This window comes from Brachycentrus maculatus, unplaced genomic scaffold, assembly GCF_059751285.1.
Source record: "Brachycentrus maculatus isolate JH-2025_06_01 unplaced genomic scaffold, ASM5975128v1 h1tg000198l, whole genome shotgun sequence".
NCBI lineage: Eukaryota > Metazoa > Arthropoda > Insecta > Trichoptera > Brachycentridae > Brachycentrus > Brachycentrus maculatus.
Window position 1 is genome coordinate 1 of NW_028280949.1, and position 27,929 is coordinate 27,929.

Here is a 27,929-nt window from a genome sequence, read left to right on the forward strand (position 1 = left end):
TTTGAGTCTACTAAGTTGTATTTTATTTTCATTGATTGATTCGGCAGTCACTTTGTGGTAAAATCTATCCATTTTTAATTAATGTTTTACTTAGCAAATACCACTATTTCTATGCATTACGCATCATACGGTGTTTGAAAATTATGCGGAATGCATCGAAACACGTGTCACAAGAGATTTAAAGAAATAGTGGTATTTACTAAGTAAAACATTAATTAAAAATTGTATTTTATTGTTAAAAAACACATAAAAATCTATTTTGTGACAATTCTTTCGCCTAGTTATGGCATTTTTGAACGAATGTTCTAATTCTAATAAATACATTTCACTGGGAAGAAAAGGTTAACATCAACTTGATATGAACCATAAAAATAAATATATTCTCACCCATGCTGATGAGGTCATTGACGGCAATCTCAATGGCTTCAGGAGTGGGTGGCTCGGGAAACTGACCGAGGAAGTCTTTTGCCTTCTCGTTAACGCTGTAGGTCTTGCAATCCATGACGGTTTTCTCTAATGGGACCCTAAAATATAAAGAAAATTAGTAATATTAGTATATAACCATTCTACGAGATTTTTATGTCTACAAGTTTCCAAACGTACCCGTCTCTTCGTCAGGACAATCACTACCACAGCATACAAACAATACTACCCGTCACCACCATAGCACTATTCTAACACTTACAACTACAATTTTTTTTTATATTTTCTCATTTGCTTATTTTAAATATGCTTCTTACCTTGTGTTTTTCTCATTTATTTCTTTTAAATATGTTTCTTACGCCCATTTATTATACCTGTTTATTGTTTTTATATTTTGCCATGTATTAGATTTGGTTATTTCAAAAAAATCTTTATTGTTACTTTATTATTTGTGTTCCAGTCTTGTTAACCTTAATCCCATGTCCCAAAATGAGAAATAGAAATTACACATCGGTAATATTATATTTATACATGACTTATGTATGTAATATATTATGAAATAAATATATGAAATGTTTATCACATGCGATTTTGGTCGACCCTAGTGCATGTTGGTCCTCAGGTCGATTGTATTGTTATTTTTTGTCAATATTCCAATAAATAATAAAGGTTATTCATTCATTCAAACCCTTTTTCGCACCCCAATGGTGCATAGGGCACTGCATTATAAACACAGTGTTATCTTGATCGTTAACACACGAAGGAAAGGTGATCAGCCTTCCGCTTCAGGTACCAGTCCAGGGTAATATTGAATAAATATTAGAGTGAAAAAATCACTTATATTTATTTGACCCCCCCTGGGAATCAAACCCGGGACCTCCAGAACGGTAGCCGAGCGTGCCGACCATTACACTACGGAGGCGGACATAAAGGTAATAAACAATAAATAAAGGAAGGTGTCCTATCCGGAGCATGTGCTGAGAGGGGAGAAATACGAGCTATTGCACCTAATCATAAAAGGCAAAATAGAGGGTCGACAAGGTGTGGGCAGAAGACAGATCTCCTGGCTCCGGAATATACGAGATTGGACGGGGATCAGGACCGTCGAGGCGCTGTTTAGAGCTGCCCAAGACAAGGATAATCAATCTCAAGTGATAGTCGACGCCAGAGGGACCTGACATGATACTAATAGAAGAAGAAATTAATAAATAAATACAGAAAACAGAAAAATTGGACTTCATGACTCCCCAGTTTGCAGATTTTGTATGGAGGATAACGAAACGCCAATCCACATTCTCTACAATTGTGACGCACTCGCTCACAAACGAAGCCACATCCTTGGAGGACCTCTACTGGACTCCGAGAAGGTGAAGCTCCTACCACCAAGACAGGTCGTGAGGTACATGACTCACGTAGGTCTTGGCAGTGAGCTGTAATACAGAGGGAGGCACAATAGACCTAATATGGTCGCAGTGACATAAGGGATGCAAGATCCCTTGAACTCAAAAAAAAAAATGACCTCAGTATTTCGGGGATGGCGTTCAGCGTAAAGGTTTCCATCTTTTCCCTGGTGTAGAGATGGAAGCTTTCGCCCGGCTTCACCCTGCCCGCACGCCCGCGTCTCTGCGACACGCTTGCCTTGGACACCCAGTTGTTATCCAGTGACGAAATGCCTGCAAATATTCAACAATTTACTTCATAATCGGGACGGGAGCTCAAGAAGCCGCTCTGCGGCGTTACCATCGCTCAGGGAGGCATCCTGCCCAACATCTTGGCCAAGCTCCAGCCCAAGAAAACTGAGAAGGCGCAATAATATGGAGGTTCCACATTCCCCCCCTTCAGCCGATTGACAACATTTTTCTTGTTTCTATCATTATCATTTTCATATCATAATCCATATCTGTATAAGCGACTTTGATGTAGTATTTTTCGAAAATGGCGCTTTATAAATTTATTTATGTATGTATTCATATTTAACAAATAAATGTTTTAAAAAATTACCTTTTTTATCCATTAATTTGTGTTCTTTGTGGATTCCCGTATCAATAACATACGACACGTCATCTATGGTGATACTAGTCTCTGCGATATTAGTCGCCAGGATAATTTTTCGCATTCCTCTTGGTGGTCTGGAGAATATCTTTCGCTGGTCTTCATTCGACAGCCTTAAAAATAAAAAAGTAAAAAGATAAGTTGGAGAATTCGAAAGCAAAAGAGAAACAATGTCTAACACATGGGCTAGAAAAATGTGGTAGCTACAATAACACTGTTGTTTTTTTTTATTATTTATTTATTTCATCATATACATATTACAAATAACCGGGGCTTTTTTTTTAAACAAAAAAGGTCCCGTAACTCAAATCACAGTAAGCTTTTTTTTATTTTATTTTTATCAAATAATATGGAATAAATTAATAGAGGTTACATATAAATGGAATAGAAAGAAATGCACTTATATAATTAAAATGTAACTTTTATTTTTAATAACTATATTTTTTTTATTTTAACTGAATTATAATGTCTACCGGTTTCGAAGCTAACCGCTTCTTTATCAAGACTGATTAATACTATTTTTAGTGTTAACCTGTCTGGGTGTGAGTTTCTCCGGACAAAACTGTATCTGAGGAGTGAATTTGTTTTTGTTTTTTTTTTTACTTTTAAACTTTTATATTATAGTCGATGCTATAAGCAACATGTTTTCTTGAATAAACAAAGATATTTACCCCAGTAAACATGATTTATATCAAAATTATCGAAATATCGATAAATCATGTTTTTAACATGTTTTGATATAAATCGTGTCATAAATCATATTTTGTATCGGCCGTACATGTACGTCCAAACTCCTTTGAGAAAAGTTTGGTATGGCCGTACATGTACGGCCATACTCCCGGACAGGTTAATCAGTCTTGATAAAGAAGTGGTTAGCTTCGAAATCGGTAGACATTATAATTAAGTTATAATAAATAAAAAATATCGTGCTTTTAAAACAAAGTTACATTTTAATTATAAAATGGAAAATCACAATGTTTGTGCTTCAAATATAAATTATAGTTACTCTCAATATTATTAATATTTAAAGCATTTACTTTGTAGTTAGTCATTTTTACTTGTTTATTTTTTTTACAAAAATGTTAATAATATTAGTATATAACCACTCACTGAGATTTTTATGTCTACCGGTTTCGAGACGTACCCGTCTCTTCATCAGGACAATCACTAACACAGCATGCAAACAAACATCTCAAAACCGGTAGACATAAAAATCTCGGTGAGTGGTTATATACTAATATTATTAACATTTTTGTAAAAAAAAAAAAGTAAAAATGACTAACCACAAAGTAAATAAATGCTTTAAATATTAATAATATTGCGAATAGTGTTTTAAAATAAATTATAATAATAAATAAATTGCGAATAGTGTTTTAAAAAAACTATAAATATTTTATTATAACTGAATTATAATGTCTACCGGTTTCGAAGCTAACTGCTTCTTTATCAAGACTGATTAATACTATTAACCGCTTCTGTGCCAAGAGCGAGATGTCTCGCATTCTTGGCCGTGCCCAGCAGGCTGGCCATAGAAAAATAGCAAGTTTTCTCGCTTGTCTTTATCCTCTGTATCATACATATGTCCCGTTTTTTTATTAATTTAGAATATGGAACACACAGAGACATCTATTAGGATGATTTTGTAGTACTTCACTAAACAGATTAAATTACAGTTTTCTGATATTATCGATTTTACAGAGATCCGCCCACGAGCTTCGTTTGACAGACAATAGAGTCACTAAAATAGGGTTGTCAATTTTCGCGTGTATATTTTTGTTAGTTTTTGATACTTGTGGGGAACAATTATCAATTTTTCAACTTGTTTGTGTGTTTTCTGTGTTCTTTGTACATTTCTTTACTGTGTTTTTCGTGTTTCAACTCTGCTCTGTTTGTTTTCTGTGTTTTTGAATTACGTGTTTCGAACAATACCATACATTAGAAGACTTTTAATTTTCTTTTCAAGAACAAAAGAAAATAATAATTTAGTTTACAATAAAAAAAAAAAACAATCGATCTTAATACATATCGCTCACTCCTTTCAAGAACGTCATAAATCAAAAATAGACAATTTTCAGCTGGGCATGTTTCCGGAATGCCCAGAAAATGTACTATATCCCAGCAAAAGAGCTGTATTTTTAACTTAATATTTATCCGCTACAGGGCAGAAAGTGTTGTTTTTGCATTTTGAGGAAAAGGTATTGCTTAATTATTTTTTTTAATTTACTAAATATTTTTCAAATGGAGAAAAAACCATCAGGTTTTACCTAAAAAGATTTGTTGCACAGTAAAAAGTTCAGTAAGTGGCTTGATATTTATTTTTAATACATTGTATTATATTTTTAAACTTTAAAAATGTTCTCCGGAAAAATCAAGTTTTTTGATTCATGACGTTCTTGAAAGGAGTGAGCGATATGTGACAAGTTGTGACAACCCTAACATTTTCTGAAAAATTAAAATATGTTTATCTAAGTAAAGGGAAGCAAATACATCGCACATTGAATATAAATTTGGTAAGTTATTTAAATATCCTTTCAAGGTGTAATGTTTTTAAGTTATAAACAAAAGTTTTAAAAATGATTTATTTTGATTAAAAATTCACGGCCTGCTGTGCACGGCTACACTCCTACAACCGGCATTTAAAAGATTAATCAGACAGAAAAATACAATGAATTTAATATGTATCTTATATCAACCAAGATTTGTCACATAGATGATTTATTCGTCTTTTACGTCTCGAAACCGGTAGACATAAAAATCTCGGTGAGTGGTTGGTTATATACTAATATTATTAACATTTTTGTAAAAATTTTTTTTTTTAAATTATAGAAATGCACTTATTTGTTTTCACCTTGAATGTACAGGAAGAATGAGTGATCTGGAGATTTTCTGGTATTCCAGATTGTCCCGGACCTTCCTGATTTCCTGCCATCCCGGGAGGAAGCAGAGTATGGCCCCTTCGGGTTTGGTCTTATGAACCCACTTTATCATCTCGGTTACCTCGTTGGTGTCTACTGCTGCCAAACCATCTGAAATCAAGTTTATACATATTGATCAACCTTTTAGACGCGTTAACTTTGTTCCTGAGAGACGACCGTGCGCGGCGGTATTTCGCCGTTTTTTAAATGATTACTTTTATCATGTATTTAGTTAAGAAATGATTTATTTTTCTAAACAAAAACGTTCAATGGGATTCATTCTGCCTTTTTGGCACTCTATAATATACGTGTGTCACATTATTCTTGAAATATATCGTAATAAAAACAAATAAGATCGTAACATAAATAAATAAAAGCACGCATCGTGTGTCACTCTTACCCACTGGCGATGCGTTGCGTCGAGAGTGAGACAGATATAGGGCATGATTATGGCGCGGACTAATTATCGACCTCAAGAAAAATCAGGGATCTGTTCTTTTATTTATCCTTGTGATGTTACAAATTATTTGTCAGATATTTCAACAGATGTCATAAGACCAAAGATTGACGTATTATTTTATCCAAAGTTCCACACCATGAAAAAATCCCTCCAAGTTGAACTGAGGTTCGAAACTTGGAGCAAAGTAAAAACACATACGGTTATGTCAGCCGCGTATGGGCCATGTTTTGTGAAAACACATACGGTTACGCGAGCCGCGTGGATCCGGTCAATAAAATAAAATTCAAAGACATAGAAAGGAGAGTGAATGCTGGGAACAGAGTGAATGGTGCACTGAAATCAGTTATAGCTAATAAAAACCTCAGCGGAAGCTAAACTGGCAGTACACAACGGAGTCCTGGTTCCAACTCTAATGTATGGAAGTGAAACATGGAGTTGGCAAAAGGAGGATGAAAGTAGACTGAATGCAGTCGACATGCGATCTCTCAGAAGAATGTGCGACAAAACGATGTATGATAGATGTTCGAATAGTAAAATAAGGAAGGAATGCAAAGCTGAGATAAGCATTATCGATAAAATTAAGAAAGGTGTGTTGAGATGCTTTGGACATAAAGAATGAATGAGTAAGGAAAGAACGAATGAGTGAGGAAAGAACGGCAAAACAAATTTATGAGGCGAATGTTATTGGGAAAAGGAGCAGACGAAGACCGAGAAAAACATAGCACGATCAGGTATGCCAAATACTTGAATGTGGTCAGGTTAGGAGTCGTAACAATCGGCGGGTATGTATGAGGAGATGCATGAACGTGGAAGAGGCGAAGAATGTTTGCAAAAACAGAGTGGTGTGGCGTTCTATTCTCTCTGCCTACCCCTGCAGTGAAGCGGCGTGATGGTTAGTTAGTTAGTTGGTTAGATAAATAAAAACTATTTTCGTAGTCCAGAATTTATTCTCAAGCGGGGAAAACTTCAAATTTGGAAACCAGATCTTCATCGAACGGATGTGATCATCGTCTATTTATCAGAACTGTGTATGAAAGCTGCCTTCGTAGTGATGGTCAGCACACTGGGCTACTGTACTGGAGGTCCCGGATTCGTTTCCCAGGGGGGGTTAACCTGTTAACCGGGCGGGACGCATAAATACGTCAAACGTAAACAATATGGGGTACGGGTAGGACATATGATTACGCCCTTGAAATATATGTTGCGCCCTGGAACGGGCGGGACGTATATTTTTGGGACCACAAAGGTATTAGTCATCCATACATGTCTTGACTTCGTAGTGATGGTCAGCACACTGGGCTACTGTACTGGAGGTCCCGGATTCGTTTCCCAGGGGGGGTTAACCTGTTAACCGGGCGGGACGCATAAATACGTCAAACGTAAACAATATGGGGTACGGGTAGGACATATGATTACGCCCTTGAAATATATGTTGCGCCCTGGAACGGGCGGGACGTATATTTTTGGGACCACAAAGGTATTAGTCATCCATACATGTCTTGACATGAATTTAAGACACGGAGTGAATCAGTATTTGCGCCCGTTACAAGTTGCGTAAATGGACAGCGAACCGCCCGGTTAACGGGTTAAATAAATAAAAGGGTTTTTTTTACTCTAATATTTATTTAGTACCCGTGCATGTTGACCCGCGGACCAACGTGCACTAGGGGTTGCAGAACAACAACATGCACTAGGGTTGTTTGTTCTGAATCTCTAGTGCATGTATAGTTGTAGATGTGTGAATAGTGCTATGGTAGTGACATGTAGTATTGTTTGCATGCTGTTGTAGTGATTGTCCTGACAAAGAGACGGGTACGTCTAGAAACCGGTAGACAAAAAAATCTCAGTGAGTGGTTATATACTAATATTACTAATATTTTTGTAAAAAAAAAATTTAATAAGAAATAATTTATGATTACTAAGACAAAATGAACGCTGTACATTTGATTGAGTATCTTATAAAACAAGTTGAGTAAAGGTAGCTAAGGTTAAAAAGTCGTACCAAAAAAAAAAAGAAAAAAAAAGAAAGAAAAAAAAAAGTTGTTTTTTAATAAACTCTTTTAGAGGTATGATCTCTTAAAGTCTCTTTAAGAGTTTAGACGGTGCTCGTATCTTATAAAATACCTTCTCGTTGATTAATCTCAACTGTCTTCTTCAAATTGAGTTCCTTGGCAAAGTCTTCCAGGAAATAGCTCTCGACTGGATATGTGAATCCGGGAATATCCAGGACCGGACAGCCATCGAAATACCTGGAAAAAATATATAACTTGAATATACAAGAAATCACATCTAGGCAATGGTGCTACATGTCATTTTTTATTAATTATTTATTGATTTTTTTCTATGCTGCTAAAACATTGACCATAAAAGAAGCAGAAAGGAGAAAAAATGACAGTTTAGAAATGTGATGTTGGAGGCGCATGCTTCAAATTTAAAAAAAAAAATAGAAAATCAGTGAATTACTGGAGAAATTGAAGGCCATACCCATTTCACATATCGCTCACTCCTTTCAAGAACGTCATAAATCAAAATTTGACAATTTTCAGGTGTGCATGTTTTCGGAATGCCCAGAAAATGTACTATATCCCAGCAAAAACGTCATATTTTTAACTTAATATTTACCCGCTACAGGCCAGAAAGTGTTGTTTTTACATTTTGAAGAAAATGTATTGTTTAATTATTTTTTTTAAATATACTAAATATTTTTCAAATGGAGAAAAAACCTTCAGGTCTTACTTAAAAAGATTTGTTGTACAGAAAAACGTTCAATAAGTGGCTTTATATTTATGTTTAATACATTGTATTATATTTTTAAACTTTAAAAACGTTCTCCTGAAAAATCAAGTTTTTTGATTTATGACGTTCTTGAAAGGAGTGAGCGATATCCGCTCTACGATGGCCGACTTAATCTCCTCATTAAAATGTGTAAAAAGATCAATCTGGGAAAAACATCGGGAAGAATCCAAACAGCATCGTAAGGCATATTACGCCAACATTCAAGCTGAAATCCCACTCAAACCATGCTACCAGAAATTATCTTTGTCTAGATCTTCCATTTCGATGTTATATCATTAAGTTTAAGCACTGCTCGCTGCCTGTACTGACACTCTCTAAGATAAAGTGTGTCACATCACCATTTTGCGAATGTGGACAAGATATAGGGGATGCAAACCGTACGTTCTTTCAGTGTCCACACATAACAGAGAAGGAGAACTTTCTAAATAGCTTTACACAGGCAGGAATTCAACTTCTCACCCAAGTATCCACCTTTCTTTCTGAATTGAATTCTAGAACTGTGGTCATAATTTCTAAAGTGATAAAGCTAAATGCATGAATTTTTTATTAATTATGTTTGTAAATAAAAATATGACTTAACGCTGGAAAAAACATCCTCTCACTGGGTGACTGCCAAATAAAAAATAAAGTGTCAGGTTGCGGTCCTGTGGTTAGTGTCGCAGACTCTTAAATCAGAATTTCTCGGTTCGAACCCACTCTACCACAATTTGATACCTTTTTCTAATAATGAGCCGCTTAGGCTCACAGAAATAGTATAAAATTGAAATATTTGTGTAAATAATAAAACACAAATATTTATCTTTTTTTATGACAAAAAATAATAAAATAAAATAAACTTATAAACAACATTTCGAGTGTGTCTAAATACTTGTTCACAAAATCTGGATTATCTCCAATTACAGGAGTTAACTTTCATATTATCTTTTGACATCTCATCAAAGATGAAGAAGAATATGGAAGTCTGGGCATTTAATTTGAATTTGAGTAGTGTGGTTGTCAATAATGGGTAGAATCGGTGAATGTTACACGTGTGTAAAGTGATCAGTTAAACCAGCCTATGACGGTCGTCAGCCCCGTAAATGCCCAGACTTCCATATTCTTCTTCATCTTTGATGAGATGTCAAAAGATAATAAACTTATAAACATGCCAAAACACACGATGCTGTGAAATTAATATGTTTTCCCATTACATATAATACTAGCCTTACTGTTTGTACTTTTTTTTTAATGTTTACTTGTTATTTGCGTGAAAAATGTCTTTTATGTTTAGAAATAAAAATGACAAATCTTAACCTTTTAAACGCGTTAACTTTGTTCCTAAGAGACGCCCGTGCGCGGCGGTATTTCGCCATTTTTTAAATGATTACTTTTATCATGTATTTAGTTATGAAACGATTTATTTTCCTAAACCAAAACGTTCAATGGGATTCATTGTGCCTTTTTGGCACTCTATAATACACGTGTGTCACATTATTGTTGAAATATATCGTAATATAAACAAATTAGATCGTAACATAAATAAATCAAAGCACGCATCGTGTGTCACTCTTACCCACTGGCGATGCGTAGCGTCGAGAGTGAGACAGATATAGGGCATGATTATGGCGCGGACTAATTACCGACCGCAAGAAAAATCAGAGATCTGTTGTTTTATTTATCCTTGTGATGTTCAGATATTTCAACAGATGTCATAAGGCCGAGGATTGACGTATTATTTTATCCAAAGTTCCACACCATGAAAAAATCCCTCCAAGTTGAACTGAGGTTCGAAACTTGGAGCAAAGTGAAAACACAAACGTTTATGTCAGCCGCGTATGGGGCATGTCTTGTTAAAACACATACGGTTATGCGAGCCGCGTGGATCCGGTTAATGTGGAAAGTGTTGCGTATAACCCCGTCTTCCCCTACTCACTTGCTAAACAGCTCTGTGTCGATGGTAGCGCTCATGATGATGACCTTAAGTTTAGGGTTGTGTACTAAAGCTCTCTTGGCCAGCGACATCACGGCGTCAGAATCGGCCGACCTCTCGTGGGCTTCGTCCAGAATCAAATGGGAGCACCCGAGCAACTGGAATCAGACAATCAAAATAAAACAAGGATCTATAGCAGTGATTTTCAAAGTGGTCTATATCGACCCCCAGGGGTCTATGACAACTTGCAAGGGGTCTATGTTTTAATTTGAATTTAAAATATAAATGTATAAAACCTAACATGTGTGGTTCAAAGTGAGTAACACTACATATACCGGCTGTCAAAAATACATTTGAAGTTAATGAATTTGATAAAAATCAATATCAGGTAAGGCAAGGGGTCTACGAGATAAAAGAGTTTGGGAACCTCTGATCTATAGAAATACAAGTTCGAATGAAGATAATGGTAATTAAACACTTTGAGTTTTATTTCATTACACATGACTAGTTTCAAAAACTATGGTTATTTTCGTTGACAGGTAATTAGTAAAACTAACGGGTAAAGAATTTATTGAGGTAAATATAGAGGTTGGTAGGGTAACAAATAGAGGGAGGGGAGTTAAGGAGTGAGACTTTTTGTAAAAGGAAACATACACATTTTATGTATTTCTAAATTTTCTAAATTGTTCATGACTTGACCTTTGTTTGTAACAGAGAGTAATAATTTAAGTATGTATTTTCTTTAAACCCTTATCCACACCCCAATGGTTCGTAGGGCACTGCATCATATAAACGCAGTGTTATCTTGATTGTTAACACATGAAGGAAAGGTGATCAGCCCCCTGCTTCAGGTACCAGTCCAGGGTGATATTGAATAAATATTAGAGTGAAAAAGTCACTTATATTTATTTGACTCCCCCCCCAGGGAATCGAACTCGGGACCTCCAGTACGGTAGCCGAGTGTGCTGACCATTACACTACGGAGGCGGACAAAAATTTAAGTGTATGTGAGTCAAATTACCCGATCAACCTCTATATATATACCTGAATAATTTTTTTGCCCGTTAGTTTTACTATTAACTTGTTGATGAAGACAACCGAAGTATTCAAAACTAGTCGTGTTAAAACAATCGATCCAGCTTTATCGGTTTTTTTTTTAAAAAAAGACTAATTATTACCTCTGGCGATGAAGCGAGTCTCCTCAACAGAGCTCCGGCAGTACAGTACACTATCACACCTCCCGGCGCCCTCGGTATATTTGTTGACAGTCTCACTTGATGACCAATCACTTCCCCAACCTGTATACAGAACATTAGTTAATTACCTTTCCGTAAGTACTTAATCACAACCAATTAAGTACTACATATTAGTCTTTATTACTGGCAACCCTTTTCGCAGTATTACCACAACAGAATTCATATTATTATGCCATGGTTATAAAGAAGCAAGGTTAAAAGCAAGAAAAGTTGAAATCGACTTATCGCTGGGTTGCCTGATCTGAAAGTTTAATTTTTATAATAAATTGGGTGAAACCTTCATCTATATCGTGACGATTTCTATGGATTTTATCATAAACTAGCAAAAGAAGAAAAGTTTTTAGCGAAAGAAGGTATGCAGTTGACATAAATTTATGAAGCAATAGGGCATAAAGATCTATCAAGTTTAGTGGTGTCTTATTTAGAAAATATGACAAGACGAATAAGACAAATAAATTATGTGGCAAATCTTGGTTGATATAAAATATTGAATTCATTGTATTTTTAAGATAAATAAACTGAACATGCTATAAATCCTTGTACATATGTAATAGGTAAGGAGAATTTTTTAGGCAACTAAATATTTCTAAATATTTCTGCGAGGGAAAATATTATTGTTGGAATAGAATACTATAGAATAAGCCCACAGATATCGTAAGTAATATTTTCTATTAACTTAAATTAACATTTTTCATTTCGATTTGAAAGCCCTTAAATTATAAGTATGAACACATTGTCCTACCCCTAAACCCTAGATTACGTAACTCTGGCAAGGAGTTTGTATTGCATTTGACAAACCCGAGCACTGCGCGGGTAAATTGTATTCTGACTTGTCCTGTAAATGCCCAGACTTCCATATTCTTCTTCATCTATATTGAGATGTCAAAAATGTATACTTTTTTTATATTTTAAAAGCATTGTTAACTTAGTGGTATGGTAATATAACACACTCCTTACCATTGTTTACTTTGTGTAATACCACTTTTATAAACACTTATTTGTGACTACTATTATAATTACTTTTTTCTCTGTATTTTAATAAAAAAAAAACGAGAAATGTTTGTGTTTTTTTAATATATACAAAAATACTTAAATTTAAATCATTTCTGTGAGCCTACGCAGCTCATTATTAGAAATAGGTATCAAATTGTGGTTGAGTAGATTCGAACCGAGAATCTTTGAACTAAAAGTCCGCGACATAAACCACGGGACCAAAATCAAACATAAATGTCAAACCCGATAAACAAATGTCAAATTGTAATAATTTTATTTTAATGACCTGATGATGAAGTAATTTTCTGAAAACGATAGTCAAGAATAAGTGTTTATAAAAGTAGTATGTATTACACAAACTAAACAATGGATGATAAGAAGAGTGTTTTATGTAACTTTGTTTTAAAATCACTATAAATATTTTATTACAACTTAATTATGTCTACCGGTTTCCAAGCTAACCGCTTCTTTATCAAGTCAGATTAAAAGTATTATAAAGTCTTGATAAAGAAGCGGTTAGCTTGGAAACCAGTAGACTTTATAATTAAGTTATAATAAAATATTTACGGTGATTTTAAAACAAAGTTACATTTCAATTAAAAAATGGAAAATCACAAAGTTAGTGGTTCAAATATAAATTATAAGGTTAAAACTGTTTGTCTCCTTACCTGTTCCCCCCTCTCGCTGGCCACCCTCTCGGTGAGCGCGAGGGCCGCCACACGGCGCGGCTGCGACACGAGGATGCTGCACTCGGCGCCCGCGCCCCCCGCGGCGGCCGCCTCCAGGATGTAAGAGGGGGTCCGCGTGGACTTGCCGCAGCCGGGGGCGCCCCTGATCACCACGGCCCGGTTGGCGGCCACCGTGGAGACGATCTTCTCCCTGGATAGTGAATATAGAAGCCATATTTTATGAGTCTACTAAGTTGTATTTTATTAAATTTAAATATTTCAATAAACTCCCTAAAGAAATAAAAAAAATAGAAAATATAAAAATACTTAAGAAAAAAATTTATATCCATTACATATAAATCTTGAAAAAATATATAAAAAAAGACTATTATACCATGAGTGTAAGTCCCTCTCCAAGCACAAGAGCTCAGTCTCATTTTTGGAGAGGCACAGCGAATCTAAAACTAAAAGTTTGCCTTTGTATAGATGTTTAGAAAAAGTATTATGTTGTACTTAAAAATGTAACTATATTAAATAAATAAAAATAAATAAAATAGAAAATATCATCACATTAATAGGGTATTGTAACAGTTTATGTATTAAATGTTAAATCACACACTGATTTTTTTAATCTACTAAGTTGTATTTTATTAATTTCATTAATTGATTCGGCAGTCACTTTGAGGTAAAATCTATCCATTTTTTATTTAAGTTTTACTTAGTAAATACCACTATTTCTTAAAATATACGGTGTTTGAAAATGATGTGGAATGCATCGAAACACGTCGGCTGTCCAAACTCAAAACACAGTAAGGGACATTTTTTTTGACAAACGTTTTTTGCATTTTTGGACTAAGTAGAATCTTCTTAATCCAAAAATGCAAAAAAAAAACGTTTGTCAAAAAAAATGTCCCTTAATGTGTTTTAAGTTTGGACAGCCGACGTGTCACAGTAGATTTTAAGAAATAGCGGTATTTACTAAGTAACACATGAATTAAAAAAAAATATTTTATTGTTAAAAAAAACACATAAATTATCTGAAGTGTGGTTTTAGTGTTCAACCACAGATGGCAGCACAAAATGCCAAAGTATTTCAAAGTACAGTGAAACCTCTATCTATCATTCCTCGAATAATCGTTTTCCCGGATGTGTCGTTTATTTCTTCTATCGCGACTTAATTTCATACTAAACTAAACCGCATCGATCATTTCTCTATCACCATTTACCGCATTTATCGTTCGGATTAAGCTGCATTTTTGATACATTTTGTATGTTTTTTACATTATTTCCAATTTTCTCGCATTCAACGGCAACGTATGTGATAGAAACTATCGAAAGCTTGTGTAACCGATAGCAGGAGAGGTCGATATTGATGAAAAGGAGCCGCTGCCTGTACCTGCATTTCCAGAAGCGTGCACACTCTTTGAAAGAAAACTTTCTACATGGCACATTCAATAATCGATGCTGAAAAAATACTACATATTCGCAAAGCCGAAAATATACTATTGACTTACGAAAATAAAACAGTTAAAAAATTAAAGTATTTTTTAAAATTCTATTCAGGTTTGTATTTTTTTTATAAATATGTAAATACATTTGCATCTGAAACATGTATTCTTCTTAGAATTTTAGCCTACGAATGGTTATGCAGATTGGGAGGACGGTATTTTTACTCGGTCGTATCTATTTGCGTATTGACCTCTTAATCCCGCATTCATTGTTTTCCCGCATTCAGAGTTTATTTTAATAGGTCCCTTTAATGACGATAGATAGAGGTTTCACTGTTTTAATAAAAAATACAGATCAAATTACTTGAATGATTATCAAGTTATCGAAAATAGTGAAACATTGCTTTACGGAGATTTCAAGGCCCCCACTTCAGTCTGGGTGGGTTAAAATAAGGATCATACTTGAATTTGGTGATGGGGAGAGGTGTTTCCGCTTGAGCTAGCATAAATCGGTCCAGCAACATTTGGCTTCTGTGCTTCATAACAGTTGCATTCTTCTGTTCCACGGGCACAGAGAATATCGTATCCCGAAACTCCATTTGAGAAGCTAAAAGCAAAAAACAAACAAGTTACAAGATGTAGTCTATAGTAAAACCCTCTCTTAAAAAAATACTTTCAACTAGGCATAGGTTGGCAAAGTGTGGCTTGGGAGCCGCATTCGGCTCTTTGACATTTTAAGTTTAAATTTATTTTACTAGCATTCTTCACTCATTCGTTTTACATGGCCAAACCATCTCAACCCACATTTGTTTTCATTTTTATTTTCCTCAGATAAACTAAACACGGCAAAGAATGTAAATAATGTGTTTTTAATTTTTAAAAAAATTCACTTACCTAGACTGAGATTATGGACATTTGATGATTCGGAAATGACTTCACCTTCAATACAAAAAAAATTATTAAAAATCATAATATAAAATAAAAACAAATCAGTACTTTGGGACCTTTTAATTTTGATAAAAAAAGCAGGCTGATAACATTAACTGTTTTAGTGGTGAGATTTTTTTCTTATATCGCTCACTCCTTTCAACGTCATAAATCAAAAAACTTGATTTTTCAGGAGATCGTTTTTAAAGTTAAAGAATATGTTAAAATGAATTAAAAATAAATATCAAGCCACTTATTAAAAATAAATATCAAACCTTTTACTGTGCAACAAATCTTTTTAGGTAAAACCTGAAGGTTTTTTTCTACATTTGAAAAGTAAATTTAAAAAAATAATTAAAAAACATATTTTTTTTTAAATGCAAAAACAACACTTTCTGCCCCGTAGTAGGTAAACAATAAGTTAAAAATATACCTCTTTTGCTGGGATATAGTACATTTTCTGGGCATTCCGAAAACATTGACAACTGAAAATTGACTATTTTTGATTTATGACGTTCTTGAAAGGAGTGAGCGATATATGTTAAAAATGCTAAAGGGTTTTTTCTCAAAATTGGTCCTTTTAATGTATTGAAAAGTGTGTACAGAATCAACAAAATTATTTTCAAATATTGACCGATTTTAGTATTTCTTTCTGCTATTGGTGAAGAACATATAAAAGTACTCAAATAAAACATCATTACATAATAAACACACTTATATTATAATTTAAAAAATAGTAAACCATACAAATAAAGGAATTAAAATACCTTCTTCATCTAATTCATTGATAGAAAGATCAGCCGGCATTGCAGGTATTATGGATTGAGCTTTTTGCAGTCTATTCCGTGCCTCATCCAAAAGAGGAACTAAAAAAAACATAATCACTGCATAAAAATACTCAAGATTTTACAAAGCTGAATTGAATAATTGTAAATCATGTTTTCGGGCATTTCCCCGTATGTAAAATAATCCAATTAGGATCTTGCATACATTTAAATAAAAGAGTCTCTACTAAATAAAAGCTTTCTCTAATCAACCACAGATGTTCCCGCGAATGCAAACATGAAGTGACATGAGATTTATGATATATCTATAAGTTTCAAATTTTTCAAAAGTGTGGTTGTCAATCATGGGTAGAATATTATTTTTTGACATCTCATCAAAGATGAAGAAGAATATGGAAGTCTGGGCATTTACGGGGCTGACGACCGTCATAGGCTGGTTTAAGTGATCACTTTACACACGTGTAACATTCACCAATTGTACTCATTATTGACAACCACACTATTCAAATTCTTGGAAGTTCCATATATATGAATCAATTTAGAAACCTTGTTATTGAATCACTAGAACTTCAATAGAGACATCTATTGGTGAGATGTAAAGAAGCTTTTTTATTAAGCAGAAACTCTTATATTAGTATGTGAGATCCGAATCCTGGATTATAATCACACACATGAGAAACGCCAGAAAATACCATTTTCATTTTTATTATTAAGCTTATAATTTGACCAGATAATTTATTTACAACATTTTGAGTAGAATAGTGAATGCAACATTTCGCTTCATGTTTGAATTCGCCTGGGTATAAAGTGATCACTTATGAGAGGTCATAAGCCCTATAAATATCCAGACTTCCATATTCTTCTGTTTCTATGTTGAGATGTATTAAAAATAACTCCTAGTTGGAGAAATTCAGATTTGTAAACAAGTATTTGGACACACTCAAAAAATTATTTAATATTTCTCATACGCATAAAAATCTCAATACATATATATATTTCAAAAAGCATATAATAATAGTAATAAAACCCTTATCCGCACCCAAATGGTGCATAGGGCACTGCGTCATATAACGCAGTGTTATGTTGATCGTTTTAACACATGAAGGAAAGGTGATCAGCCCTCCGCCTCAGGTACCAGTCCAGGGTAATATTGAATAAATATTACAGTGGAAAATCACTTATATTTATTTGAACCCCCCTGGGAATCGAACCCGGGACCTACAGAACGGTAGCCGAGCGTGCTGACCATTACACTACGGAGGCAGACAGACGGAGCATACAAGAAAAGTATGTCCCACTTTTTTGTTATATATTGAAATTATACTTAAGAAATGACCTCAATTTAAACTAAGCATTTTAGTTCCTTCGGCATTGAGTAATTGCATCTCAAATAAGTTGCTTGAAAGCCTTGATTAATCTCTGTAGTTTCTCCTGGTAAACTCTGCTCTTCAAATAATCTAACCGAAAATGTTGTGTGATGTGATGATGAACTTAGTAGTTTGACTCGGTAGTTCCTTCTAGTAAGAGTAGTAAACTCTACTCTTCAATTGATCTAACCGAAAATGTTGTGTGATGTGATGATGAATTTAGTAATTTGACTCGGTAGTTCCTTCTAGTAAGACTAGTAAACTCTATTCTTCAAATGATCTAACAGAAAATGTTGTGTGATGTGATGATGAACTTAGTAGTTTAATTCAGTAGTTCTTTCTAGTAAGAGTAGTAAACTATACTCTTCAAATGATCTAACCGAAAATGTTGTGTGATGTGATGATGAACTTAGTAGTTTGTCTCGGTAGTTCCTTCTAGTAAGAGTAGTAAACTCTACTCTTCAAATGATCTAACCGAAAATGTTGTGTGATGTGATGATGAACTTAGTAGTTTGACTCGGTAGTTCCTTCTAGTAAGAGTAGTAAACTCTGCTCTTCAAATGATCTGCCCGAAAATATTGTGTGATGTGATGATGAACTTAGTAGTTTAACTCGGTAGTTCCTTCTAGTAAGAGTAGTAAACTCTGCTCTTCAAATGATCTAACCGAAAATGTTGTGTGATATGATGATGAACTTAGTAGTTTAACTCGGTAGTTCCTTCGAGTAAGAGTAGTAAACTAGTAAACTATGTTGGATGATGTGGTGATGAACTTCAAAATACATACACTAAAATAAGTGTTATTTTTAGGATGTGACTTAATTATACTAAATTATTAAAAAATACTAAAAAATTCATGCAATTTCTTCTACATAACGCAACTGATTTATGAATCAGCACAGTATTTACCTATTTTGTTATTGTACGCGCGCAAAAGGTGTTTGATTTTTTCCTCTTCGACTGCGTCTATGTTGATCTCTAGCGGTTTATTCAGCTCTCGTTTCAGTCCATCAATGTACTCTTTGTTGTAAATGGGATGGCCATCTTTGTCAATATGCTTATTCGAATACAACATATGAATCACTTGGAGAGACGCCTTTGTCGCAGCTTGCTGTTTCGTATGTCCCTTCCTGCAATTTATTATTTGAATATACTGTGTAACAAAATCTTTAGTAAAAAACAAATAAATACATGTATAATGAAAATAAATAAATAAATATACACAATATAATATATATATATTACATTGTGGTCGACCATTTTCACTTTTACTACACAAATGTTAACACACTAAGAAAGGGAAAGGTATTTCTACCCGTTCAGTTGATTGATGCTTAAAGACGGGCAGGGTATTTTTACCTTCTGCGCCGGCCTCATTTCAAAGTCAGAAAAGAAGGAATTATTTGAATTTTCTTTTTTATATTATGTATCAATCTCTTTGAGCCGGGACTTCTGCACCAGTCAAAACAAAAAATGTTTGCTTGACACATGTTTTGCTTAGCCAGTAAGATTCTAAACTAACCAACTAACTAACCATCACGCCGCTTCTCCGCAAGGGTAGGCAGAGAGAATAGAACGCCACACCACTCTGTACTTGCAAACATTCTTCGCCTCTTCCACATTCATGCATCTCCTTACATATACCCGCCGATTGTTTCGACTCCTAACCTGATCACTTTATTTGGCATACTTGATCGTGCCAAGTTTTTCTCGGTCTTCCTCTGCTCCTTTTTCCAATAACATACGCCTCATAAATTTGTTTTACCGTTCTTTCCTCACTCATTCGTTCCACATGTCCAAACCATCTCAAGGCACCTTTCTTAATTTTATCGATAATGGTTATCTCAGCTTTGCATTCCTTCCTTATTTCACTATTCGAACATCTATCATACATCGTTTTGTCGCACATTCTTGTAAGAAATCGCATCGAGTAAGATTCTGGAATTAATTATGTTTGTTAAAAAAATATATACAGAATATTTTGAGGTTTGTTTTTTTGAATAATAATAATAAATAACATTTTGAGTGTGTCCAAATACATGTTCAATACAAGTATTTGGACATACTCAAAATGTTGTAAAAAAATTATCTGGTCAAATTATAAGCTTAATAATAAAAACAAAAATGATATTTTCTGCCGTTTCTCATGTGTGTGATTATAATAATAAATAAAATAAAAAAAATAATAATCCAGGATTCGGACCTCACATACTAATATAAGAGTTTCTGCTTAGTAAAAGCTTCTTTACATCTCACCAATAGATGTCTCTAGTGAAGTTCTAGTGATTCAAGAACAAGGTTTCTAAATTGGTTCATATAAATAGAACTTCCAAGAATTTGAGTAGTGTGGTTGTCAATAATGGGTAGAATTGGTGAATGTTACACGTGTGTAAGGTGATCACTTAAACCAGCCTATGACGGTCGTCAGCCCCGTAAATGCCCAGACTTCCATGTTCTTCTTCATCTTTGATGAGATGTCAAAAAATAATATAATAATAAGCCATATTTACGCTGTGATGGTCATGGTGGTCGGCCACTGAAGAGAATAGGTGCAAGTCCACGGTCCAATACTGATAGGTTTATTCTTGGGACTCTTCCCCTTGTGTAGTCCGGGCGCCTGCTTGTGAGATATTTCAAAGAACTTCTTATTCAGCATGTCCTTCAAATTGTTCAAAGTAACCCGGGGAGTAGGAAACAGTGTAGATAATTTTTCCTGTTCTGTAAAAAAAATTATTAACTAGAAGTGGGAATTCAAAGGAGAAAAATCAACAATTTTTTTTTCTTCTAACCCTTATCCGCACCCGATGGTGCATAGGGCACTGTATCATATTGTGGCAACCCACAACATAATCGAACAAACGAGCATAATCGAACACGCAAACAAGAAATGCAAAACGAAGCCGAGCTCGGGCCGAACAAAAACCAGGGCGAGACACTCCGCTACCGCTCGTCCAGTGATCGACACGTCCTCCTCCAACTGCGCTTACATTAGAATCACGCGATTATTCTTAAATATTTCTTGACTGTCATTTTTTAGAACTGAATAAATCTGTGTTAAAAGTAATCCGCTTTCATCTTGCTTCCCTTCTGTTAATTTAAGTAGGTGTTCAACTAGAACCCATAATATAAACACAGTGTTATCTTGATCGTTCACACATGAAGGAAAGGTGATCAGCCCTCTGCTTCTGGCACCAGTCCAGGGTAATATTGAATAAATATTAGAGTGAAGAAATCACTTATATTTATTTGATCCCCCCTGGGAATCGAACCCGGGACCTCTAAAATGGTAGCTGAGCATGTTGACACTACAGAGGCAAACAAATTTTAAGTACACATATTTTCTTTAACCGTTTCAGTGCTGAGATTTTTTCTAATACATATGCTAAAATTACTATGTACATATAAAGTATTTTTTTGTGAAAATGGTCCTTTTTATTAGGTGTCTACAAAAGCGAAAAACATTTTCCTCAAATATTAACCAATTTTAGTATTTCTTTCTGGTATTGGTGGAGATAGGGGGTAGAAGTATAGTAAACATGCTAATATGTGATCAAAAATAAATTAAATTTGAGAAAAAACATAAATTTTTCATTCGCATTTCATTTGAGTTCAATCCTCCGATTGCTAAACATTTTAATTTCATTGCCACATTCGCTAACACTAAACATTTTGGTGACAATCACTTTCAACATTGGATGATTGTACGAATCTGACATTGTAAGGGCGTGAAATAATAGACTTTTACACAAAAATGTCCTTCTATTTTTCATAGATTAAAACCAATATTTTTAGCTTTTCCACTTTATTTTTATTTGACCAGCGACCGGGTTTCGTCGTTACCGACATCATCAGACTGGTGGGAGGCTATACAAATTGTTATGTTTTATATAAAACAAGGCAGGAGTTGATAACCATGATTTGATATAATTTTGTTGAGAAATTAATTTAATTTGAGTGAATTTAAGTATTGTATGAAATTAAAAATAAAGTGGAAAAGCTAAAAATATTGGTTTTAATCTAATAATATATTAAAAATGCGATTCCATCACGAAGTGTCAGTGGATAATATAATTCTATTTTTCAATCAAAATTACTTAAATTTGTGAATATTATTTAAAAATTGGAACTTTAGAAACGCGTACAGTATGACACAACTTCCCAGCTCGACCGCCAAAATACATGGGTGTCATTGACATTGTTGGTATATCAACGGGTCACGGTTTCGGCAAAGTATACCAGAGTGGATATATTGATTCTCAGCACTCTAACGGTTTAAAATGAGTAATAGATTTAATGCTAAGGAAGGTTTATCATATCGCTCACTCCTTTCAAGAATGTCATAAATCAAAAATCGTCAATTTTCAGTTGTGCATGTTTTCAGAATGCCCAGAAAATGTACATCTTAGCAAATGTATATCCTAGCAGTAAATGTATATCCTAGCAAAAGAGGCATATTTTTAACTTAATATTTACCCGCTACAGGGCAGAAAATGTTGTTTTTGCATTTTGAAGAAAAGGTATTGTTTAATTTATTTTTTTAAATACTAAATATTTTTCAAATGGAGAAAAAACCTTAAGGTTTTACCTAAAAAGATCTGTTGCACAGTAAAAATTTCAATAAGTTGCTTGATATTTATTTTTAATACATCGTATTATATTTTTAAACTTTAAAAACGTTCTCCTGAAAAATCAAGTTTTTTGATTTAAGACGTTCTTGAAAGGAGTGAGCGATATGTGCTTATGGCACCGTAAAAAATTTAATGAAAAAATAAATTAATAATAAATTTGTTTCTTACGTATGCGAGATAATTCACTTGATTCTGCTGATAAATTCTCCAAATTATTTTCCCTACAAAAAATATACATTTATAAATACAGATATAAAATACACACACATATATAGATATTAAAAATAGAAAATTTCACTAGGTAAATACACTTCAGCGCAGAGTTTATTAAACAGACCTGCTTATGTTATATTTTAAACTTATTATTTTATTGTAAAAACAAAGGGCTGAAGATGAAAAAAGAAATCACTCTTATTTCTATATATTTTTTACATATCGCTCACTCCTTTCGACAACGTCATAAATAAAAAATTGACAATTTTCAGTTGTGCATGTTTTCGGAATGCCCAGAAAATGTACTATATCACAGCAAAAGCGGAATATTTATAACTTAATATATACCCGCTACAGGGCAGAAAGTGTTGTTTTTGCATTTTAAAGAAAAAGTATCGTTTAATTATTTTTTTTAAATATAATAAATATTTTTCAAATGCAGAAAAATCATTCAGGTTTTACCTAAAAAGATTTTTTGCACAGTAAAAAGTTCAATAAGTGGCTTGATATTTATTTTTAATACATTGTATTATTTTGAAACTTTAACTCCTGAAATTTTTTTTTTTGATATATGACGTTGTTGAAAAGGAGTGAGCGATATGGAATATAAACAACTCACTCTGTTGATTCATCATACGTCTTAAAATGTTTTTCCGGAGTGACATATTTTTGTATTTGTTTGTACGTTCCAAAATCATTGGGATCTATAGAAAACGGATCGTCCTCTTCAATTTCTCGAGTTCCTCTCTTCTTATCAGTCTTCTCTCTGGTCGGCCTGAAGTTGTGAAGGAAGCGCGAATCGATAAAAAATGACGACGGAATGTTATCCAACAATCCTCGTCTTTTGTGCACAGTTCCGATAAACAGACGATGATCGCATCCCCTCAATAAAGATCTGGTTTCCAAATTTGTAGTTTTCGCTGCGTGAGAATAAATTCTGGACTGCGAAACACCGTGATGAGAGCACTGGAAAGTAGAAATACTTAGCATACAGATTGCAGATAAAACTAAATACACAATTTTTGTTTTATGTTTTTTTTTGCAAAAACATTAATAATATTTGTAATTAGGTCTGGAGTGCCGCACAGTGCGTTATTTTGGCAATCTAGGGGTACTTTATTATTACGCTTAAAATATACCGGTTTTAGTAGGTTTTTGGATACTATCACTTATAAAATACATGATTGAGTGAACATTTTGTATTTATCTTATAGTATTTCTAGAAAGATATGATAAAATGGGTATTAAATCAACTTTCATGCTTTATGAAAAGAGGTCACAGTTAAATGTGTTTGTATTACACTTAAATGTTTTGGCAGATATTAATATTATTTAAATATTTGTTGTAGATGCATATATGCATAAAACGTCATCACCAATGTTTGCAAAAGAAAGGTATATATTCGTATATGAGGCCAGGAATTATTTGAAAATGGAGAATATTCAAGTTATGTTTTATTCAGAATCACTATTATTTAAATATTCTTCTGATTCATTAAACTCATATTTTAAGTTCTGTTTGAATAGATAAACATGATCTCATGGCATCGGATACTTTACCGTCTATCATACAAAATTCATCGTAAGCTTCATGTGCATTTTTATTTCATTCACAAGTATTTTTGTTGGAGAAAGTGTCGTAATTTCATCCAAATTTTTTTCTTTCATCAACTTCTGTAGTCATTGTGTTCACCGTTTCTTTAATAAAAACCAATTAAATGGGGTGCCAATATCTAGTCGACAATGGTGCACGATTTTGCCAAATATATTTTTTGTTGTGTTTAACAGTTCCACTATAAGTATACATATTTGTATTGACATCATAGTAATACTAAACAATTTTTTGTCTGTATGATGGTCTTCTGAAAATTTTGTCGGTACCTATTTTGTCGGCACCATGACAGACCCACTTTAGAACTTTATTTTAACTAATGTTTTTCGAGTAACAAAGAGTTTCAAGCACTTCTTCTTGAACCTTGGATAATCGCGCCCCAGTATGATCGTTAAGTGACTAAAGCGGAATTTCAGCTGAAATTTCGTTGATGGTGATTGCTGGAGAATTTCACAGATTCTTTCGCTTAGTAAGGTGGATATTGTTTCCTATTTATATCTATCATTTGTTGCCTTATGATATCATACTGATGGGTTTTTAGATTATTTTATAGGTAGTGCTTAATCCGCAGATAATTCGGCTTATTTTTTATTGAAATATTTTTTTTTTGTTAGGAAGGCAGAAGATAACTCTCTGATGAAGGCGGCAGAATCTCTTTTTCCAGTTTTTCTCAGTTTGATAACTGTGGCCAAGGACAACTCTTGTTGGGTTGTTAATTTAACATGATTTTGTATTTTTCGTTTTTTGACCTTCGATGCACACGATTCAAAAACCTTTCAAGGCCTACAAGGCTTACAAATTGAGCTACTTTTCAAAGTACTTGATAGAACTTGAGTAAAAATATTAGAAAACATAAGGTTTCCTTGAATAACCTATAAAGAATTTGAACTCAAGAATTGTTTTCGAGATCTACCCGATTTATTCCACTTTTGCCCAATTTTTTGACAAACACTTCTGATTTTTGTTTTAAAACTAGTCAAAATCTTAAATAATACTGAAAGTATATGAAATTGCTCCAAAATATATGCAATTATGGGTTCAACTCTCACGCGTTTCGAATCTACGACCCATATGTCAAAAATAGCCTGACGAGAAATTTACGTAGTCATTCTGAAATTGAGAAAAAAATGTATGGGTATGGCAAATTAAGCAAAAAGTTATTATATATGCTAATAAGAATATAAGTTAAGCTTTTATAAAAATACTGTCATAGTACGGTATTTTAGGGTATGGCATACTAAAAGCCTAGTTATAATTGGAATAAACCAATTATAATTTATATTTACGAGCTATAAGTTCAACAAGACTTTGCAGGCTAATGAAATAATATTTACTCAAATAAAAACACGTACAGTATACCTTGATAAATTAATACTATAAAAATATAAACAAATATTACACATACATAACACAAATTTATAATATGATGACTCAAGCGACTGATGCGCATTCGTTTAAAACCGCTCACCTCCAACGGCGCGCTGAAGCTCGGGTTTCCGATACGATTATGTATTTTTCGGAATGACTTAATTTAAAAATAATTAAACAGTTTTGTAAAATGGTTTGTTTTCTATTGGAATAAAATATTTTTTTCAAAATATAAGCCATCGAAAAAAATAATAAAGTTCCGCTAGATTGCCAATATAACGCACCGTGTGCCGCCTGGAAAAGCCATGACAGTCGTAACCCCAGTAAATGCCTAGACTTCCATATTCTTCTTCACCTACGTTGACATATCAAAAAAATGTAAATTATTCTCAATATGATTAATATTTAAAGCATTTACTTTGAGGTTAGTTATTTTTACTTTTATATTTTTTTACAAAAATGTTAGTAATATTAGTATATAACCACTTACGGATATTTTTTTGTCTACCGGTTTCGAGACATACCCGTCTCTTTATCAGGACAACCACTGCAACAGCATGCAAACAATACTACACGTCACTACCATAGCACTATTCACACACTTGTTTGCATGCTGTTGTAGTGATTGTCCTGACGAAGAGACGGGTACGTCTCGAAACTGGTAGACAAAAAATATCGGTGAGTGGTTATATACTAATATTACTAACAGTTTTGCAAAACAAATATGAAAGTAAAAATAACTAACTACAAAGTAATTGCGATCAATATTAATAATACTGAGAATAAAAAATTCATATTTTGAAAATTTCATTTGAAAAGTGGGTTCCTTAAAAAATTTCATGATTTTTTTTTTCATGCAATAAAATATACACATGTATCTATGTGTAAATAAAAAAAATAAGCCTTTAAATATTTACAACATTTTGGGGTGTCCAAATACTTATTCACAAATCTGGATAATCTCCAATTAGGAGTTATGTTTTTGTTAATTTTTTACATCTCAACTTGGCATGATCAGATTTGTCCAAGTACATAATGGACAAATCTGATCATGCCAAGTTATCCTCGGTCTTCCTCTGCTCCTATTTCCAATAAAAAAAATTGTTTCTCATAAATTTGTTTTACTTACCTTTCTTCACTCATTCGATTCACATGCCCAAAACCTTCTCAACAAACCTTTCTTAATTTTATTGGTAATGTTTATTACAGCCTTGCATTGTTTCCTTATATTACCATTTGAACATCTACCATACATCATTTTGCCACACACTCCTTTAATTAGTTAGTTATAATTCTGAACTATCGTATTGATGAGTATCTTGGAATTAAGCTTAAAATTACTTTTATTATTATTTTTAAATACATTATTGCGGTAACGTTAACTTTTATAAATTAAATTATTTTTTGACATCTCAACATAGATGAAAGTCTATATGGAAGTCTAGGCATTTACAGGGCTTACGACCGTCATAGGCTGGTTTAAGTGATCACTTTACACACGTGTAACATTCACCTATCAATCGTTATTTATACTAATATATAATCGTTATTGCAAACAACTTAATTTTTAAAATGTCTTAGAATTGGCAATCAAAAGAACTTATAAAGAAATTAAATAAAAGGTAATATTTACTATGGACTGGAGATTTTGAAGAATTTGTTTGGAAGTCGTCCATCTGCAGTAACTCATATTCTCTACCTTTCTTTTACACCCCCCAAGAAAGTATCTTGTAGAAACACAAACTAAAAACAAATACACATAAAACACGGAATATTAATATGAAATATCCAAACTAATAAATTTAATTTTACAAACACACGGAAATAAATTTAATTTGGAGAATATTTTCCTCGCTTTGTATAAATACTAAGAAACACATTTCGGAGATATTTTGAGGTTAAAATTTCATCATATAATAATTAAGTATGGTACCTTGATTGGTTACTCCGCAGAACTTTCGCGATGCGTCGATATTTTGCTGTATTACTACGCAAGACTTTTTTATATGCGTATTTTGGTGTAATATTCGGTAATAAGATAACATTTTAATAAAACTAACCTATATTTTCAAACTGAGCTCCTGTCAAAAAATGGGCCACAGACTAACTAA

At 33.5% G+C, this 27,929-nt stretch overlaps 1 protein-coding gene across 1 annotated transcript; it reads right to left on the reverse strand.

Moving 5' to 3' along the window:
- Positions 1 to 297: 297 nt before the first annotated feature.
- Positions 298 to 27,929, reverse strand: LOC148307509 (ATP-dependent RNA helicase DHX30-like). Its single transcript, XM_088263322.1, has 17 exons — positions 27,752 to 27,929; positions 27,452 to 27,561; positions 23,458 to 23,804; positions 22,794 to 22,846; positions 20,508 to 20,715; positions 18,907 to 19,127; positions 16,615 to 16,713; positions 15,815 to 15,859; positions 15,383 to 15,527; positions 13,473 to 13,683; positions 11,734 to 11,853; positions 10,559 to 10,713; positions 7,975 to 8,099; positions 5,324 to 5,501; positions 2,425 to 2,588; positions 1,943 to 2,096; positions 298 to 524 (listed from the first exon to the last, which is right to left on the reverse strand). The coding sequence occupies exons 1-17, from the start codon at positions 27,861 to 27,863 to the stop codon at positions 326 to 328; spliced, it is 2,646 nt and encodes an 881-aa protein (XP_088119448.1). The 5' UTR covers positions 27,864 to 27,929; the 3' UTR covers positions 298 to 325.

Coding starts and splice junctions, on each gene's coding strand:
- LOC148307509 (XM_088263322.1), bottom strand. CDS start 27,863: ATGTTATCTTATTACCGAATATTACACCAAAATACGCATATAAAAAAG. Junction 20,716..22,793: donor AAGTGAATTATCTCGCATAC/GTAAGAAACAAA, acceptor TTTTTTTTACAG/AACAGGAAAAATTATCTACA. Junction 15,528..15,814: donor TGTCCATAATCTCAGTCTAG/GTAAGTGAATTT, acceptor TTTTGCTTTTAG/CTTCTCAAATGGAGTTTCGG.